We start from the raw sequence: 21465 nt of genomic DNA on the forward strand, positions 1-21465 counted from the left end.
GTTCTTTCTTTTCACACTTCTTTGCTTGTTTCCTGTAAATCATATATATTTAAATTTGCTGTTAACATCTGTGTGACTGTTAGGAGCTGAATTGCATCCCCCTTAAAACTGATATTTTGAAATCCTAATCACCAGTACCTCAGAATATGACTTAGAGACAGGGCATTCAAGAGTTAATTAAGGTAAGCCAAGGTCATGTGAGTGGGCTCAGTACGACTGGTGCCCTAAAAAGAAGAGGAATTAGCACAGAGGGAAGACTATGTGAAGACGCAGAAAATGGCCAAGCCAAGGAGAAAAAGAAATTACAAGCCAAGGAGAGAGGCCTTTAGAAGAAACCAATCCTGCTGATGCCTTGATCTTGGACTTCTAGTTTCTAGAACCACAAGGAAACAATATTCTGTTGTTTAAGCCACCCAGCCTGTGGTGCTTTGTCATGGCAGCCCTAGCAAACTATTGCAGTGGTGTAGCAAAAATAACTAGCAGTGCTGAATTAAAGCTTCTTAGTTTGCTAAAAGTCAGACTCACCCATTTCACCTTTTTGCTTAACATCTCAGGCAGGCGGTTTGAAATGACCTGCCCTTCCCAAGTTTTCTTTGTGCCATCATTGCTTCCTATATATGACGGCGTGCGGAGACAGTTGGATTCTCTAGCAAAATACAAAATGCAGTAGCTCCTGACAAGAATCATGTTGTCAGCTGGAAGCGATCTTGCATATTAACCTTCTTTAAGGGGTCATGCATCACTGCATAGCAAGTCATGTCGCTAGGACAGACCCAGAAGTCGCCTTATTTTTTTTTTTCCAGTATGGTTATGACATTGCGAGCTTTAAAAAATTACATAAATATTTCCCAAGGCATATCATGCAGCAAATTGTTACACTACATGAATATTCTAGTGCGGTTCCCAGAGATGAGACACAAGTAAAATCTGGGTGCTGAGAGGAAGAAGTTCAGTAATTGTTTCATGAGGGAAAACAAGAAAGGTGTGCAACTACACGACACCAAAACAAGGACGTGAAGTGCAAGTGCAAACAGCCAAATTGCCACCGCGTAATTTTTGCTTACATATTTTTGTATGCTTAAGAATGAATAGGACTGAATATAATTTGCCTATATTATTCATATTTCTACCCATTTTTCCCGTGAGTGAATTTCTTTACAACTTTGCAGATACAAATAGATTCATAAATATTTCATAAATACAGCTAGGTATTGACCGCAGTTTCAGGATCGATCTTATAAGCAACTTTTATTTTTTTTCCTATAGATAGTCTCAATAGTTGAGTAGTGACTTGTATAATCATATTATTAAGAAAATATACTATCACTTCATAGTTCTCTGTTTTGTGAAGTGCGTTTCTAGATAGTGTACAACTCACTTGAAAGTAAAGTGTATGAGGGTAGTTTACTGGTATGCTTACAAAATCTAACATTTCTCAGAAATCTGCATCAAATCAAAAAGTAACACTTCTTTACAGAGCACAGGAGCTGTGCGGGATCATTTATATTGGAATTGTTTTTCGGTGATCGCTTAAAGAAGCAACTGTGAGATCTAATAAAATAATAATGGTTACAAAGTTGAAATCCATGTTCATTAAATAAATAAATCCACTGCCTAATTTTGCATTTTTGTTTTTTTTAGGAATTAGTCGCTGGTTGAATTTTCTAAAATCCCTGATTTTTCATTTGCTTAGTAACATAATAAATATTTTTAGACAGGCTATAAATCCATCCTGTGTTATTTGATATGTATTTTATTTTCACTGCTCACCAAAAAACTCACTAGTTTACAAGAAACTCTGAGAAGCTGTGTAATGAATTTCTCTTCTCACATTTAAAATTAATGACACTTTTTTCCTTAAAAATTTTCATAGAAACACAACTTAAAAATTTTGTCTCTGACTGAAGACTTCCATCATCTGGTGATTTGTTAAAACCAACTTTCCACACACCAGCACAGTATTAAGACAAAACCAATATTTATTTAATGTGGAGTTTCAGCCCTGAGGCCTCTCTTTATAAAGAGGGATTTTTTTTTTCATTTCCTTTTTTGAAATTTATTTATTTATTTATTTATTTTTTTTGGAAAAAAAAGTAACATTTTGCTGAACACCTTTAATAGGAACTAAGGTTAAGGTCAAACATTGCTCTTAAAATTCAGGACTTACATAATGAATTTTATATTATCGCGTTTATTTCCACTTTCTGAAAGGGTAGGAAAAACAAATGTGTTTGGCATACAGTTTAAACAAAAAAACAAAAAAAAAAAAAACCTTTGAGTTATAAGAAGATGGAGTTCAGTAAGTATTCTTCTGTCTTCCTCAAAAGGAATTAGAAGTCAGCATGTTGCTATTGCTCCTTGACATAAAGACAGTGTCTTTGTTTTCTGTCCTCTGTGTCTCTGAATCCTGTAATGCCATCACAGCAGAGTGTATTGTACACCATTTTAAATGATAAGAGTTTCAGTAGGCACTTTAGTGGAATTAAGAAAAATCTAACACTCTTCCACCGTGATGCCACATAGCTATCTCCGTTCTATGTTGTCATGTCAGTAAATTGTATTTAATAGGCCTGAGCTTGTCTCAGTGTGTATCCAAAAGAACAAAACAAAACCAAGCAAGTACATGTAATAGGATTTATCTTGTGTTGGCAGAGTAAAACAAAACTGACAATATGATAAATACAGCAACTTGCTAGAAACCAGATCATCAAATGATTGTGTCCTACAAAGCCTGGTGTGTGTGTCTGTGTGTCTGTGTGTGCACGTGCATGTATGCATGTGTGTGTGTGTGTGTGTGTGTGTGTGTTTGAGAGAGAGAGAGAGATTTCTATTTGTGTTTCTTTTAAATTTCTCCTTTTGGTTGTGTTTTATCCTTGGCTTCTGCCCTAAGTGACTTTATCAGGGTTATAACTCTCTTCTTCCCCAAACATGTCTGCCAAGACTTTAAAGCGGGGTCCCCAGTCTGTCAGATAGTCGTAGTCCTGGTCAGCCTCTGTGGTGAGAGAGTCTATAGAGCTAAGGGAGTCTGCTACTGATCCATTTCCTTCATACGCATATGTTGCCAATGAATCATATGGGGGGGCGGTGGGGTCCACATCATTCTCCTGTAGCCTTTGATGAATGAAATCCCGTATGTCTGTGTTATCTTCCACTGGTGGTCTCTGACGAGGTAAACAGAGAGTGTCTGGTTTTATATCCCTGCGAATTTTGTTATCTTCAATCACTTTTGGATTTCTCAGAGCACCAATGTCGAACGCCTGGGTGTCCTCCTCCCCACCTCCTTCATCATCATAATGGATCACGTTGTCTCTGATGTCTTCTTTGGAGGTCATTAGAGTGTCTTTCTTCTTCTGTCTTCGCAGAGCTACGTACAGCACAACTATGGCTAGAACAAGACAAAAATTGCAGAATATATAAAAATTGAGAATATGTAGGTCATCCCTCCATAAAATTGATCAGGGCTGACCGACACATTATTTTCAAAGTAAACACACTATGCAATAAGGATCAGATCGATGTTTACATTGTTTGGTGTTTGTCTTGATCTCAACTTCATTTTGAAATTGGAGCTAACAGATTTCAGCAAAATTCGTCACAAAGTCAAGCAACTACAGTCTTGCATTTAACTTATATGTAAAAACTGTACTATCAGTTAAAAGGTACGTTATGAATTTTTTGAAAGAATGGTTGTTCTAAGCATACAGAGAGCTGTACAGGGTTGGTGTAATAAAACTTGCATATTATAGCCCATAAGTAACACCTACGTATTACTCAGAGCTAGATATCCCAGTTGCAACATTACTTGTATTTCTAATGAAAGAAACCCAAATCTTCATGTAACGATAACTTTAAAAAGAAATACATTTTAAAAAGAGAAGGAAGAAAAGAAGGAAGGAAAGCAGAAAGGAAGGAGTAAGGAGTATAGAATATAAGGGACTTAGTTTTATAAAGTATGTCAGCCAAGACCCCTAATTATTTCCATTCTGTGTCTTGCCATATTGAGAAGTGTTCAATTTACATTCATGAAGCATGATAATATTTTAGAATAATTCATATACTCTCATAATTTAAGTCTCTTTCTGTTCCTAGTTGATGCACAACAATCCATTAAATTGAAAGCATTTATTTTGGGGCTCATGGGTGGCTCAGTCAGTCAAGTCTCTGCCTTGGGCTCAGGTCATTATAAATCACAAAGGTTTGTCCCCTGCTCAGTGAGGAGCCAGCCTCTCCCTCTCCCTCATGCTCTCCTCCTCCTCCTTGCTTGTGTTCTCGATCTTTCTCTATTTCAAAGAAATAAATAAAATCTTAAAAAAGAAAAAAAAAAAGAAAGCATTTATTTCCTCTAGAAGTGAATGGGCATGGGTCCAAATGATGAAGTCAGTGCTCACCTTTGCTCATCATAAAACCCTCTCTCCTCCACAGAGATGGTAATATGGTGAAAGCCAAAGTGTGTTTGATTTACTACAGCAGAATCTGGAAGATCCCTGTCATAAGATTAGAAATCAGAGAAGACTGCATGATAGCAAAAGCTCCTTTATTCCCTCTTCCTCCAAAATTAAAGTTTGACCAACTGGAAGGGAGGAAAGAGATACAGGGAGAGCTTCTGTACAACAGGCCTTGGAGAGACGGTTAGCACACTGCACTCCTCCAAAGGTTAAGGAAATCCAAAAACTAAAAAATAAAAAGCCTATAGCTCACCTCGGGGGGAGTGAGTGAGAAACTGCAAGCCCCATAGAGATGCCCTGCACACACAATGGCTTTAGAGTTGCTCTGGCTGAGAAAGGCATTACTAGTTGTTGTGCCTGAGGGCTCCCCAAAAGATACCAAGGCACCGCAAGATGCTCTTGCTTCTCCTCATCCCGAGGAAGGTATGAAAACGGTTAAGAATAAGTGGAAAAGAGATCCCTGGGTGGTTCAGCAGTTTAGCGGCTGCCTTTGGCCCAGGGCATGATCCTGGAGTCAGGGGATCGAATCCCACATGAGGCTGCCTGCATGGAGCCTGCTTCTCCCTCTGCCTGTGTCTCTCTGCCTCTCTGTCTCTCTGTGTCTCTCATGAATAAATAAATAAAATCTTTAAAAAAAAAAGAATAAGTGGAAAGATCTGCAGGAGTCTGAGATTGGTTAAGGAAGTCCAAGAATAGTTGGATATTTGGGTATACCCCATGGCAGGGCTAACCACCCATTCCCTGCTGTACTTGAAATCCATGTGCTGGAAGAGTTGCAAGAGCACCGCGGATACTCAGGAAGCACTTGGAGGATGCTGCTGACCTGAGAAGATTACTTGCTACACTGTAAAGGGGCCAAAGAGGCCAAAGGTGAGCACCGGGAACCCATCAAGTCATGCCAGGTTGATATGGAAATAAATACTCTGGGACTCAGGTGGCTCCTAGACAAGAGAGAAGCGTTAAAAAGAAACACTTGGGATTCCTGGGTGGCTCAGAGGTTTAGCCCCTGCCTTTGGCCCAGGGCGCGATCCTGGAGTTCTGGGATCGAGTCCCACATCGGGCTCCCTGCATGGAGCCTCCTTCTGCCTCTGCCTGGGTCTCTGCCTCTCTCTCTCTCTCATTCTGTGTCTCTCATGAGTAAAAAAATAAAATCTTAAAAAAAAAGGAAAGAAAGAAAGAAAGAAAGAAAGAAAGAAAGAAAGAAAGAAAGAAAGAAAGACTTGATTTGAGGTGACTCACTTACCTGATGGCAGTCAACTTTAGGTGTGGGAATGTTATTTTGAATCTTCCCTTGTAAGGTTCATATCATCAGCACAAACAGATGTGCTGATGATAAGCCAGAGATGACTTATTATCAATGATAAGGATAGAAAGGAAACTTTTTTTCTTTTCCCTGTACCCCACAGGTACTTGTGTGGCATTAATATCTCTACCATGCAAACTGGACTAGAACTTCAACCTTCTAACTAATAGGAGCTTCTGACTTAGAGAATGTTCTGTATAAACCGTCATACAATGCATTACTCCTCGCTTTACATCCTGGGGTTTTTTGTTTGTTTGTTTGTTTGTTTGTTTTGTTTTGTTTTGTGTCTTAAAGACAAAGATAGGGTATCTACATTTGTGAAGCATACATACAGGGATCCCACAGTGCCCGATTGTACGTCTGTTGCAATTTGAATGTAAAGAAATGCCTCCCAAGACAGAAAAGCTCTCTCTCGTGTTGTGAAACTGCAAGAAAGTTAATAAGCAAAGAGGGCCCAGCTGAACAGAAGTGATGGAAGAGGGAAACCCCTAAAGCAGATTTTTATTAATTCTTACAGAGATGTTACAGAATATATTACTTCAGTCCTTTTCCTTTGCAGTGCTGCTTAGATAGGTCGGTGCACTATATTCTGATGGGAATGGGTAGATTTGGACATGAGGAGATGTGGGAAAAATGGAGTCAAGCACTACTTCTGGCTGACAGTTTAAACAGGAAAAAAAAAAAAGCAAACTTGGAGGGTGCTTTCACTTTCATTCACTCCTCTCCTATTCTTTCTCATTTCTTCCTTTATCAAACTGACATTTGAGGGCTGCTATGCATCCAGGATATTTTTAAAATTATACAATATCCCATTAGGCAGCCATAATTACCTGAATGTAAAAACCATTTTAAGGAAACACTGTTGTAAATGGGGATCTTTAGTATAGAAAATTTCACACGGTGGTGAATGCAGCAAGCTGTTTTCTTAGTTGATGATCCCTAAGGGCTGGAACACAGCTTTGTGGTTTTGATGTCATTTATTTATTCCTAACGGTATATACACGTGAGGTGTTAAGTAGAAGATTAATAGGTTATCATTATTTTGATGATACGTAAATTAAAATATTCAATATAGATAATCTTCCTTCTAGCCAGATGTGACTCTCAATGAAGAAAAACTGATTGACGTGGCAAATTGTGAAGAGAGTGGCACAGAGGAGAGAGAGAGAGAGATTGAGAGTAAGAGAGAGAATATGTGATTAATATTGAAACCAACCTAGGAGTATAACAATGCACAGTAGGATCGCAATCAAAGCCCCAGTGCTGAGACCCACAGGTAGAAAAATCGCTTCCACATTACAAGACAGGATGGTCCCATCAGAGTCACATCTACAGACTCGGATAGTCATCGTGTTGGTGCTGCTCTGCACAGGGTAGCTGCTGTCTTCTATTACAACAGGGAGGAAATACAACTCCTGCTGCCTGCGGCTATATCCATTTCTTCGGGTTTCAATTCCAGCTGTGTTGTCTACAAAACATGACATTTATGATAAGAGGGTTACTAAAAGCTTTGCTTCGAATCCTAAAGTTGGTATTGGTGAAACAGTAGGAAGCTCTTCTTGCATAAGCAAAATGCATCCGTATTTTAATTCTTTCTGTTACTGTTTTGAAAGCTGCCAAAGGTAATCAAATGTAATCCAAATAATCCTTAGGAAAAGAAGAAACATTAATCTTGTCTGGTGTGAGAGTTACATTTTCAATTCACAAAGAATATAAAATTGTAAGACTAGAAGTATGTTGTGTGACCCATTTTTTTTTAACATCAAAATCTCTTTGATAAAAAAAAAAATACACATGTGGGTGTTTTCTTACATGATAGAAGAGCAGAGATTACAAAGCATGAATCTATAAAACATCTCATGTAAAAATCTATTCATTAAAATATGACAGATATCAATTGAGTATTTATTTTTTTATTTTTTCCAGATCTGTGTCATGATAAATATGGTAAAAAATATATGTATGTATGTGTATATATATATATATCTTTCACTTTTGTATATCAATTGTCATAAGAAAAATGGAAAAAGTGTATTACAAACATCAAGATTCATTAAAAATTTTAAACATAATAAATTATAATAATTACTATTTTAATATAAGTACAAAAATAATTTAGTTTAATACTGACAAAATCAATAAGAGCAATATTTACTGATAATAATTCAAGGCAATAAAAATCTCAAATTTTATATAAATGCAAATAATGCTGCAATTGAAAGTATTACTTTGAATGCATTTGTTCTTTACTTCCTTTATTTCTACACATAGAAGTGGGAATTTGGTTTTATTCATAACACCATTTCATTTTTTGTGTCTATTAAAGTAACTCCTAGAAATATTTTTCTATTTGAAGAAATGTATTAATATTTCCTTTCTTATAGCCTTACAAGATATCCACTTTGGAATCACGGAAACTAATTTTAGAAATATATATTACTCATGAAAATAGAGGTATGTCAGAAAATGTTACTATCTCAGTAATATTCCATTCATCTCTTTGTGTATTCTAGATTCAACAGCTAAAAATTAGGTAGTTTCTCTAGACTTATTTCAGTAGAAACACTAAGTTGAAGAAACTCTACTTGAGAATACTGTTTTCCATGGGGAAGTGACTTTGCTATTATATAGAGAATATTTTTTTAATTGAGAAAATAAAAAAAAAATCAAGACGCCAAAAGTCTATTATAATATTCCCAGTGAGACTTAGTAACGTTGGATACTTATGATGACGGAGGGAATAAAGAAATGGATACTAGTTGAATTAACATTGAAATTTTCAGTAACTGATTGAATACTTGTGTCTGAGGAAAAGGAACAGTCCAGATTGAAGTTCGAAACCTGGGTGAAAATTATTAATAAAAATAGGGGCTGGAGAAGCTGATATATTTCACTCGAGGAGCCATGGATTCAATGTTCCTGAATGCATTATATCAAAAGGCGCCCTACCTTTTTGTTTATGCTTACAGCAGGCCCCTCTCCCCCTATCCATGGTTTTACTCTCTCTGGTTTCAGCTGCCCCAAGTCAACATTGGCCTGGAAGCAGATGATCCACTTTCTGATGTGTGGTCCAAAGGTCATTTCATCTCATCATGTAAGCATTTTATCGTCTTACATCATCACAAGAAGAAGGGTATGTACAGTACAAGGTGGATTAAGGAGGAGAGAGATCATATTTGCATAACTTTTATTAGAGCAGATTGTTATAACTATTCTATTATCATTGCTGTTAATTATCTCCTATGTCTAATGTGTAAATTAAACTTTATCATAGCTATGTGTGTAGAGTAAAAGACATTTATATATACAGGGTTCAGTACTACCTGTAGTTTGGTTTCAGGCATCCACTAGGTGTCTTGAAACACATCCCCCAAAAGAAAAGGGGGGCTATTCTATTTTCACTCTATTATTATTATTGATATACGACCATGTAAAATTCCTTGTGTTGTTCATGGTGGGGAAAAAAGATATTAAACCTCATGTCCATTCTTAAAATGGTTTCTACTGAAGAATAAAGGTAGTTTATATCATATAAACTATAAATATATATGCACACAATGGAGTATTATTTGGCTGTAAGAAAGAAGGAAATATTGTCATCTGTGACAACATGACTTAACCCGGAGGGCATTGTACTGAGTGATATAAGCCAGACAGAGAAAGAGAAATGTTGCACATGGTAACATTTATATGTGGAATCTAAAAAATAAAAAAAAAGAACCCCTAACAACAGACAGTAGAAATGTGAGGGTGGGGAAAATGAGGAAAGATTGGTAAAAAGATATCAGCTCTTAATTATCAGACGAAAAAGGCCTGAAGAGCTAATGTATAACATGGTGACTACAGTTGATGCCACTGTATTACAGAACTGGAATTTGCTGAGTAGAATTTAAATGTTCTACCCCCAGGGGGAATTTTTTTAAGTAAATATGTGAGGTGAAAGCAATGTTTCCATTCAGTTTTTAGAAACTTACACTTACCCTTAAAATATAACTTAAGATAAACAAGGGAATATAGTAAATGACATATGAATAGCAAACGGTGTTCAAACTGTGAAAATAAAAAAAACTATGCTATGAGGCAAAATGATCTGATTCATATTATCATGACTAATCAAATATAGATTCTCCAGCAAAGATACAATGAGGCAAATAGTCAACCTATGTTCCTGAATGATGTGACCATCTATCTCGTTGCCCAAGCTATGGATCTGGAAGTCTGATTAGTCTTCTCCAATGTATTTACATACGGAATCTAGGGAATCTAGCATCAAGTCCTGTGAATTCTACTTCTCTCCACATATCTCCATCAGCCATTATCCAAATCTTAGAATCTCTCACCCACTCCTGCAATAGCATCAGAAGTAATCCTATACCCTTCCATTATCTTTTCCACACTGCATCCAAACTGATGTCCCTAATGCAAATTGAATGTACTATGTTTATCATAAACCTTTCAAAGGCTTCTGAAGTCATTGGATTTAAGTTATAATCCTTTTAAATGGCCTGCAGTTAGGGTGACCATATGGTCTGGTTTGTCTTGGACAGCTCTATTTTATGTGAACTGTTCTAATTAAGATGACTGATGGTGTCCATTTCTGTTCTCCAAATTGTTCTAGTTTTCATAACAAAATATGTAGTCTCTCTACTTAGCTCTTCATGTCTGGGGCCCTGTTGCATTTACAGCCGTTCCTCACACCACAGTATTAGGTGAAGCAAATCCTACTGAATTTCCTTCTGAGACAAAATGTCTGATGTCTTTCCTCGAAATATTTGCAGAAAAGTAAATTTTCTCAGACGCCCTTTGACTTCTGTCCATCATCATGATCGTCATCATCATCATCTCATCACAGTTGGTTTATTTGTTCTATGCAAACACAGCATTTGGTAAGAAATGGACTTGTTACTCTCCAATCTTAGGAACTCAGATGTCTCTAAACCCAATTTCATGACTATGGAAATTTAGAAGGGATTAAAATATCCACAGTCACAGAACTAATAATGTAAGAACTGACCGGTACTTAGCTTTAATATTTTCAATCCAGTGTCCTTTGTATTTTTGTAATGAGTGTAACAGTAGCAGGTGTGACGGTATTAGTAGTGCTGGCAGTGGTGGTGATGGTAGCAGTATTGGTGGTAGATATGTAAGCGCAGATCTGATGGGGGAAGTGATAACTAAAATCCCCTTGGTATTGTGTTAAAGGATTTGCATGCATTATTTTATTTAATATAAATACTCTGAGATTGATTAATTTCAACTATGAGTTTAAAATTATTAAGTATGGCTTAATACACTGAGAATCTGCCACTTAAGACATAGTGGAGTGGGAAGGAAAACCTCTAATTACAAAGCCTGTATTCTTAGCCTACTGTCCTGTGTTACTCAAATGAACCAGTTACCAAGAAATCACCTATCTGTGTGTGGAAGTAATGAGCATGTGGCACAAATGATATATTTAAAACATAGAAAAGCATTCAATTTCCCAGATAGGCTATTTTTGCTTGACTCATTAAGACACTGTCCACATTATAAATGGAAGCAAATTGCCTCATTAGATACAACCTATATAGGTCAAATATTTGATTTACTGCTAGCTATAGAATTTTGTGTTTCTCCTATATGGATTTCCATATTTTATGAACTTGGATGCTTTTAGAAAAAAACCTGATTGCTAGCTTTGTGTCCTTTTACAAAGTTACATGATAAGAGGTAAGTTTTCCATGTGGTTAAACTTACTTCTGAAGTCACGGACTGTAAAATTTGGTTTGATGGCAGCTTCCGGTGATAATCTAAAGGAGAATTGCTGCCCAGCAGGTGAAAGATCTCGGTCTGCAGCGCTGACTATCTGAATTATCTGAAACAAAGTTAAGATGAAACTTGAAGTCAGTCATGAGTTACAAAGGGAACTTTACATACACCAGGCTAATAGGTTTAGTCAATGATGCATGCAAGGAGATAGAAATGACATTTTTAGGATTCAAATCAGTGGGCCAATTATTTACAAATAATTTTTATAATCAAATATCCAAACATTTACAGTTCATAATGGCATATAACAATTGTAAGGTATGGGCCAATTCCAAATCAATATCTGCATAACTAAAAAAGAGCATTGAAAATTTTCACTAATAAGCAAAATAAAATTAAAATGCACTTGCTTGCATTTTAAACTAAATACAATAAATGCTTTCTAACCTAAATATGAAAATGCTTACTGGAAAGAAAAATCTCTGATTATTTAAAAAGCCCTTGCAATAGCAAAATTTTAGTATATTTGTTTGTGAGAGTTTTATTTTCATAAATAAATCAAATGATGAGAGGAGGAATACAAAGGATGTATATCTGATTTTGTTCTTATATCGGTTTTCCCCCAATAAGAAAGAATACTAACTGTATTTTCATAACGTTTATTTTTTTTAAGAATTAAGCACCAACAACACTGCTTCAAATTTTTTTTTTCCAAATTGCTTCCATAGGTTGTTTATAGTAGTTAAAATTCTGATACTTCAAGAAAATGCCCTTAAGAATTTGGAGATTAAAAATAACTTCTGAGAGCCAAACTGTGAAATTGATAATTCACTACATAGATAAGCAAATTATACTAGCTTTGAGGTTGTATTTATTAACATATCCAATGGCTTTGCATCAGAAAGAATTTCAGGAAATGTGTATAGCAAAGAGTGAGAGCACAGTACTTCCTTAGGTGATCACTCTCTTAGACTGCATTTGAATTTGCCAGAGGAAGATCTTATATTTCAGGTACTGTATCTTGGGCACCGCGGGCAAAAGCATACATCATGTGTTCTAATACTGACACCATGAAACATGTGATATATTTTTTAAATATGTGATTTATTTACTACTTTTTGTTTCCATTCCTCATTCCTTGGTTAAAACTCAATCTTATTACTATGATCTACCTCCCCATAGTTGTGTGTATGTACACATGCATACACACATACACACTCACACATAAGCATAAATACTGTGACTTTGAGTGCCTGGTGCCATATTAGTAATTTCTAATTTGACAAATTGGCTTTCTAATGAGAATTTCAGTTCCCTGGTTCAGTGTGAATCAGTCACAATTCTAGAAAACTTCAACTTTCCTTCACATAAACCTATATGCTCAGTCAGATCACTTTATCCTATCCATAAATTTTCTGTAAATTATTGGGGGATTGATTTGTCAGGTATTTTGTTTTGCTTTGCCTTTAACTACTATCCATAAGTGCAATCATTTACTAAATTAATTTAACATCAAAGAATATCAAGAACATATCTTTAGAATGAAGCAATATCCTTTCAAATAGCAGACAGAGAAGAAAGTTTTGGTATAAATTGGCACTTATTTGGAACTGACACTTGGGAGTCATTGCCCTAAGGAAAAAAAAAATCTCATACTTCAGTAATTCACTATATATATCGTTGTTGGTTTAGATGGTATCATCTTTTCTTTTTTGTCTCTTGATAGGTAATACATACATGTAAAAATACGTATATATGCATGCATACATATTCAAGAATAGGCTGGAAGAGATAGACAGTTCCTATGCATAGATCCTAGACAATGGGCAAAATGGCTGGAGTCAAAAGCAGAAAATGCTCACATATATTCCCTGAAAACTCAAGTAACATTTTAGGGCTGTGCTCTGTACATAAATGTGGCCCAGTAGAAAACCCAAAAGGTATTTATTAGAAGAAAAGTCTTCAAGGACCCCACAGGTTGCTTAACGCTTTGAACAGATATAAGAAAGCCAAGTTATCTCAGGTCATTTCGACTATTCCCAACTTTTTAAACTCTTCAATTTACTAGACAAGTACAGAAGCGTAAAATGTAGGTCTATCTCCAAATGACTTTTATTTTGTGCATTACAATAGTCTGATTGACATAAGATAATTAGTATCACCAACTATCTAAAAGAACAGAAGATTGGGTCTTGGGGGAATCTGGAAAGTGAGAAATTGCTAAGTCGTGGAATTTCAGAAAACTTCTTGTAACTTCTCAAATAACAAAATTGGTTTATTATTTATTTAAACATTTATGTAGCATCTACTCTTCCAGGCATTAAAGTAGACACTGGCCTTATCCCATGTAAATAGTCAATACATTTAAGGTGATAAAGGGCTAAAACTTTGTTTTAATGTATTTATTTGTCTATTTAAAATTAAGGATGCAAATTTATCCATTGAGAAATCCAACTAAATAAGTCATGTTGCAATAAAATTTGTGTTTTCCCCAAATTATCAGTGAAGATTTGAGTAGCACAGTCCACTAGAGGTTTCTGTACTGGAAATATTCTATATCTACGTGGTCAAAAAATGGAAGCTACTTATTACATACAGCCATTGAGCAATTAAAATATGGCTGGTATGAATAAGAAAACTGTTAATTTTATTGAATTTTAACTTAATAGCTACATAGCTAGTGGACATCACAGGACTAGGATTATGGGACAGATTTACTACAAAGCAGTATAAAACATTCAAATTAAAACAAATACTGAAGATCAAAAATAGCTTTTCTCAATGTAAATAACTTTCAAATATTAATATTTTTAAGTAAGAATTAAAACTTCAAATTTACTTAAATGAATAGTTATCCTATTTTGAAGTGATTAAAATATAAAGCAAACCAAGCATGTTAATATATTTTTCCTTTGGAACCGAGTTGCACAGTATTGGATTAACCATATTCTTATTTCATGAGAATACTCTCGTCCTTTGCTCATGTTTGATTCATTCATCATATCATCATATCATATTATAACATTATATTATTTTATTCATTCAAACATAATATTCCAGAAAAAAAACCAAACTGGCTACCCAACACACTCACATTAAATCTAGGATTTTGACAGTAACTTTCATAACCACGTGGTCCCCCCTCATGACATCTTCCACTAGAACCAGAGCAGCATTAACTTTATAAGGAAAATGTAATTCAGAGATTTGGAATAACCCAGATGTTCCACTCAAGGCCACAAGAGAAAGAAACCTTACATTTTTAATGGGCTACTGAGCTTTTCTGTACACCTTCATAAGGCATTTGAGCAAACCAAAACACTTTAGAAGAATTCACTTTAAAGTTGTTCGCTTACAGGTCACTAGTCACAGATTCCCTAAAAATTCCTTATCCTTAGTAAAGGTTTGGAAAACATAGCAGATCTGCAATCCTAAACTTTTCAGTTATACAAAGATTGTTCACCAGGCCATCTCCACTTTATCCCTTGTGATGTTACCTCTACACCATAAGTGCACCCTTACGAGTTTACTATCTCTTGTGGGATTTTTTTTTTATGTAAACATATGATCCAGGGGGAAAAATCCATCTATTTATCAATATTGATGTTGATATCGATATGTGTGGGTGTGAGTGCGTGCAGTAGGTCTTGACATGCTATTAGCCAACAATATTGATAAGATACCTGTCCTGGTTTGGCATTTTCACACACCGCTGTCTCATATGGCACAGATATTTCTGGAGGAAATTCATTGACATCTAGGACATTAATCAATATGTTGACTTTGCTGCTTAATAATGGGTTACCTGTTGAAAACATAAAAAAGAGTAAAGACAATGACAAAATCTGGTCAGTTATTGCTCTTATAATAAATAGTATGAATTTTTTATTTTTTAAAAAAGATTATTTCAGAGAAGGAGAGAGAATGGTGGGTAAGGGGTACAAAGGGAGAGGGGGACAAGCAGACTCCCTGCTGAGTGCTGAGCCCAATGCAGGGCTTGATGCCAGGACCATAAGATCATGACCTGAGGCAAACTCAAGAGTCAGAGGCTTAACCAACTGAGCCACTCAGGCATCCCTTAGACATTTAAAAAAAAAAAAACAACAGCCATTATAAAGAATCCAAATGATGCTTCTTTTATGGGAAGCTGTGAGACATTGTGCCAAATATAAATGATAAAAGAATGGGTAAGTGTGGTATCAAAGTTTTGCTGTCCAAGCACCAGCAGTGCACCATACCAGTGTTCATTCCTGAAATTCACTCTGCACCAAAGTTAAGGTCAACCATTTGGCTAGTATTTTACCAAACACGTAGCTATCATACCAGAGTTAGTTCACAGAACCCATCTGCACCCATAGGGGTACTCTTCACTGGACAAAACATGTTTTCCAAGTGTGTCCACATAATTAAAACTTTATTTGGTAGGATATTCTACATATTTAAAAAGTTCTCTTAAAATGATTATTCCTGAAAAGGATGATAAATTACAAGGAAAATTAAGGGGAGAGGGTTTTTTATAAACAAAAATTTTACAACCAGACTTAAGGAAGTAGAAGACATAGATCATGGAAAGCTAGGATACACCCTGAAATTATTTGCTGGTGTTAAGAAAGAATAAGCAAGATTTTCTTCTACAGTATATTTAAAAAAAAAAAGGTTGTTTTGAAAAAGTGTCTGCCAAAATCACAAGTTTTAGCCCTAGCCCTTGGTACGTTACCTGCCTCCCAGTCATTTGTTGAAGAAGACTCAAAAAATTAAGTTAGTAAAGCATAAAAATGTACATTTTACCTATCTATTATAAATTTTTACCTACGAAATTTTACAGATGGATAAACTGCCACAAGTTTCTGAAGGACCTTGCCCAGAGTCACACAGTTAGGGGAATGAGAAGTTAAAATTCAAACCCAAGACTATGGAAATCCAAACACCATGTACATGCCACCATATCTTCTCTATTGATTGGTTGATGTGTCAAATTCTTCATCTGCAGTGCTGCTGAAGATTCATAATATTAGTATTCTTTAGACCTCTATCTGGATTCTTTTAAAGAACCTTATAAAACCTCAACACATGATTGATTCTGCTGAGCCTCCACTATCCTGCTGTGCTAAAATTTATTAGAAAACAATAGGCCTTATAAACAGTATCATAATAAATGTTCACAGATTCATATAGGACACGGTGAAATCCATCATCGCGTACCAGTACACAGACGGATAACACAAATGGAGGATGAATGGTATATTCTGGAACATGGGGTGTATTTATTGAAGGTGCATTGGTGACAATGGAGAAGGATGCAGAAAGTATCTGTGATTTAAAAATTAATATGAGCCACAGGGAATAATCCTATTTGGTAGAAAATGTTGGCTGTTTTCACGAATTATTTAATCTACCTTCATGTCAGTTTCTTTCTGTGAAACACACAGTATTGATAGTTCCTAATTCATAGGTTTGCTGTATGAAATAAGAGGTGGTATTTTACCTAAATGTTAGATTTTATCTAAAATGTTAGATCACCTTTGGTAAATTGCATTGCTCTTATTACCAAGTGTGCACTTCTTGGAGGTTATCTAGCTCTGTATCTATTTTTCGTCTTAACTATGCCTATAGCATAATTTGCAGATAAAAGTCAACAATTTGATTAAATTTGGTTTGCTTTCCTAAGAAAGGATTAGCAATTATAAAAAATAACAACAAAATTTAAAACAAACAAAATTATGCCTAATATTTTATAATGCTTATAGTATACTTATATTCTAAAACATGTTACGTGGGTTAACTTTGTAGGGTTCACAGTAACTCTGTTATAGATACTATTCTTATCCCATTATTACATGTGTGACTCTGAGGAACAGAAGGAGGATATGACTCTTCTAAAAGACACAAATTGGAAGTAATAAGATGGGGTTCTAGTTCCAAGTTCATGCTCTTAAGATCTATTGTATATTATGTTTTGGAAAATGACTGAAATGTATTTAGCTATTGAAAAAAACAAATTAACATTACAGATTAGTGAATTCATGTGAATTACTTAGCCTATTCAACCTCTGACAACATAAAAATCAGTCTCCAGTTTCCATTTTACATGCTATATAAAGTATAAGTCCTGAGGCCATATAAAGAGGAGAATTTTGTGCCTTTTGGGTTTTTTTGTTTGTTTTTACATTTTGTTTGGTTTTTTTGAGAGAGAGAGAGAGAGTATAAAAGCAGGGAAGGGGCAGAGGACAAGCAGATTCCCTGCTGAGTGGGGAACCAGATGCAGGGCTCAATCCCAGGACCCTAAATACAGATTTACCATTATAGTGTGTGAACCTGGTGTTAAAAATAATTTAGCCCAATTTCTCCTTTAAGAAATTCCTTTTTGATAGTTTTAAGTTATTTATTCTCCTGTAATATAGATTTTAGCATTTTCCCAATGAGTAATATCACATGTAAAATGTCTCAAAAATATAATCACTGTTGTAACATCATATTATTAAAAATGTTTCTCCAAAAGGTGCTTTTGATATCTTAGCTGAGACAAATATTTGTTGTGTGAGAGTTTTCTGTGCCCTGGAGCACTTGTAGAATTACTTATAATTAAATGTCACTAGTCATCAACGTGACAATTATAATATAAATGTCCAGTTAAGGATTGGGGAAAAACTATAATAACAAAAACACTTTATATTGTCAAAAAATGAGTGATGGGTTATAGATTTCATCATAGTATTATCTCTTCTATAGTGTATTTGTAGATTTTTTCACAAAATGAGTAAGGTTTAAAAATGCGACCTTATATATTTAAATGCCAATTGGGGAAGTAGTAACATATCTGTTCAAGAAATACTGTACTAAAGCACCGAACGTTTTAGAAGACAATATGATTTATAAGAGTAAAATGGATTTTTTCATTTATGTATATCATCCAGAAAATTAGGTTGAGGAAATAATGACTTTTTTTTTTTGTCTATCTAATCTCTATTTGGGACAGTGACGATGAAATTTGTTTAATCACAACTTAGCATGATCATTATTATCAACATTTTTGCCATGTAGAAAGTAGTTATCACCAAATACTTAGAGGGCAATTTCAAGTAAAAATTTAGTAAATTTTAAATAACCAAATCTTATGCAATGGATTGCGATGTTCTTTGTAGTCAAATCATTTAAACTCAAATTATTAGAGAGGCATGCTACTTATGTTTGATAACCAGCTTATTAATAGTTTTGGCTCATAATATAATCAAGAAATCATTTTGCTTTTATCCCCTATGCCTTCAAAAATGTTCTGTTAGATATTCTTTTTTTATCGCTTGATGATATCTCAGTGAGCTCCCTCGGCTTTCTGAGTCCGTCTCGGTTGGAATTGCCGTATTAGTAGTATTTGTAAGTACAGTTTCAATTAAGAAAACAAAAGGGCGCCTGGGTGCTTGAGAGTCTGCCTTCTGCTCAGGTGATAATCCTGGAGTCCCGGGATCGAGTCCTACATTGGGCTCCCTGCATGGAGCCTGCTTCTCCCTTTGCCTGTGTCTCTGTCTCTCCCCCTGTGTCTCTCATAAATAAATAAATAAAATCCTTTAAAAAATTAAGAAAAAAAAAGTTAAAGCACAAATTACAAAAACAAGAATGAAGGTAAAAAGATGAGTCTATAAAAAATGAGTTAAAATGGGGCTTCAGGACAGCTCGATCTGAAGAACATGTGACTCTTGATCTCAGGGTTGTGAGTTTGATCCCCTTGTTGGATGTAGAGATACTTAAATACATAAAACTTCAGGAAAAAAATTAAAAAAGGGGGATCCCTGGGTGCTTCAGTGGTTTAGCATCTGCCTTTGGCCCAGGGCGTGATCCTGGAGTCCTGGGATCGAGTCGCACGTCAGGCTTGGAGCCTGCTTCTCTCTCTGCCTGTGTCTCTGCTTCTCTCTCTCTCTGTGTCTCTCGTGAATAAATAAATAAATAAAAATATTTTTAAAAATGAGTTAAAATACTATAAAGGATATTATGAATTTATGCCAAAAATCTAGTCAACATAAATGAACTGAACAAACTCCTAGAAAGACACACTTTACCAACAATGACCTTTAAAAGAAATAAAACCTTAATAGACCTTAAGCAAATGATTAAAATCAAGTTGTAATTAAAAATCTCCCAATCAAGACAGAACTCGCGCACACATGCCTTCCCTGGGGGAATGCTACCAACGATTCAAAGATCACATTATACCAATTCTTCACAAACTTTCAGAAAATGGAGAAGGAAATTCATTCTATGTATCCTGCTACCAAAGCCAGTGGAAAACATCACAAGAAAACAAAACAAAACAAAACAAAAAATGGGTTAATATCACTCATAAACATAAGTCAAAATACTACTGTTAATAAGCTCATTATTAAATCCAAATTCAGGGCCCCCAGGTGGCTCAGCAGTTTAGTGCCTGCCTTCGGCCCAGGGTGTGATCCTGGAGTCCCCGGATCGAGTCCCGCATCAGGCTCTCTGTGAGGAGCCTTCTTCTCCCTCTGCCTGTGTCTCTGCCTCTTTCTCTCTCTGTGTCTCTCATGAATAAATAAACAAAATATTTTTAAAAAATAAGAATTCAAGGAAAAGGAAGATAGGAACCACTTCTTGTTGGAAGGAATGTCAACCCCAATGTCAGAAGAACCTATGGGAAGGGAGAGACACAAACATATGCCCATTTTTGGAACCTGCAGCAAGAAATCTCTTTTAGAAATGGTTTGCTAGTAACTAGCATTGTAACCCTTAATAAACCTTTAAAAAAAAACTGAATTTTATTTATTTTTTTAAAGTTTTTAAGGTTCCACTTAGTTAACATACAGGGCAATATTAAAACTTAACCAAAAAGGGAAAAGACCTGTATTCTGAAAACTACAAAACACTGCTGAAAAAAATTGAAGATGACATAAAGACTGAAAAAACATGCTCATGGATGGGAAAACTAAATTTTAAATTTAAAAATGAAGCTAGAATTGATAAGAACCTATGTCCCTCATGCCATCCTCCTCAATGCTAAGGAGTTTTATAGGGGCAAAGAAAAGTCGTTGGCTTTATCCATAGTTCTCGTGAATGTAGTATCCTGGGATTCCAGATAAGATTTTATTTGACAAAGTATCGTGATGTTCTACAAGTCTGAAAATTACAGCTCTATAATTGCTTGCTGATGGGTGAGAAAACTGGTATAATCTTGCCCTACATTTTTTTTTTTGTCAGACCCAAGGCTAGAATCCAAGTCTTCTTCCTATGTTTGTCACTGCTCCATGATTTATATCAACTCATCCAAATAAGAAGCCATACCACCTGAGATCTGCCCATGTACGTGATGATCACTTACTTTCAAAGAGTAATGTCTCTGCTCCTATCAAGGCCAACATGCTTGAGAAAGTCTAGCTTACATTCAAGTGTCAAAGTGGTAGGTTGTTTTTTTTTTTTTTAAGATTTTATTTACTTATTTGTGAGAGACACAGAGAGAGGCAGATACATAGGCAAAGGGAGAAGCAAGCGCCCTGTGGGGAGCCCAATATAGGACTCAATCCAGGGGCGCCAGGATCATGCCCTGAGCCGAAGGCAGCCACTCAACCACTGAGCCATCCAGGCATTCCAATCCAAGTGGTAAGATTTTTTTAAATGATGTATTAAATATTCAATAAATGCTGGCCAGATAATAGAAGAGTTCCAAGAACCAATGAGAAATGTAATTGAAAATGTTTTGAAAACTGTGAAGCACTAACAAACACAGGGTCCTAGTATGTTGAAATATGCTGGAGCTATTAGGCTTCCTTATTTAAAGATGACATCTGCTTTTGAATAACTATCAGTGTTAAAAATTCAATTTTGTGAGTATGTACTAAATTGCAACTACAATAACTTCAAGAATGAAATCTTAGTTTTTTATGACAAAAAAAATGAATTATAGTGCGAAGAGTGCAAGATACACTGAGTAAGTAACACAAGCTTTCTTTCTCCTTTCCCTTT

The 21465-nt window shown here is 35.5% G+C and overlaps 1 protein-coding gene across 2 annotated transcripts in view; it reads right to left on the reverse strand.

Moving 5' to 3' along the window:
* Positions 1-2198: 2198 nt before the first annotated feature.
* The window catches only part of CDH12 (cadherin 12), a 248093-nt gene continuing 228826 nt past the window's right edge, over positions 2199-21465 (reverse strand). For both annotated transcript variants that reach the window (XM_055325524.1, XM_055325523.1), the window contains 4 exons: positions 15180-15301; positions 11485-11602; positions 6965-7216; positions 2199-3385 (listed from right to left, as the gene is read on the reverse strand). In XM_055325524.1, the coding sequence (XP_055181499.1) occupies positions 2886-3385; positions 6965-7216; positions 11485-11602; positions 15180-15301 (992 nt within the window). In that variant the 3' untranslated portion in view covers positions 2199-2885. The remainder of the gene's footprint in view (positions 3386-6964; positions 7217-11484; positions 11603-15179; positions 15302-21465) is intronic.

Source organism: Nyctereutes procyonoides, unplaced genomic scaffold (genome assembly GCF_905146905.1).
Source record: "Nyctereutes procyonoides isolate TBG_1078 unplaced genomic scaffold, NYPRO_anot_genome, whole genome shotgun sequence".
Classification (NCBI taxonomy): domain Eukaryota; kingdom Metazoa; phylum Chordata; class Mammalia; order Carnivora; family Canidae; genus Nyctereutes; species Nyctereutes procyonoides.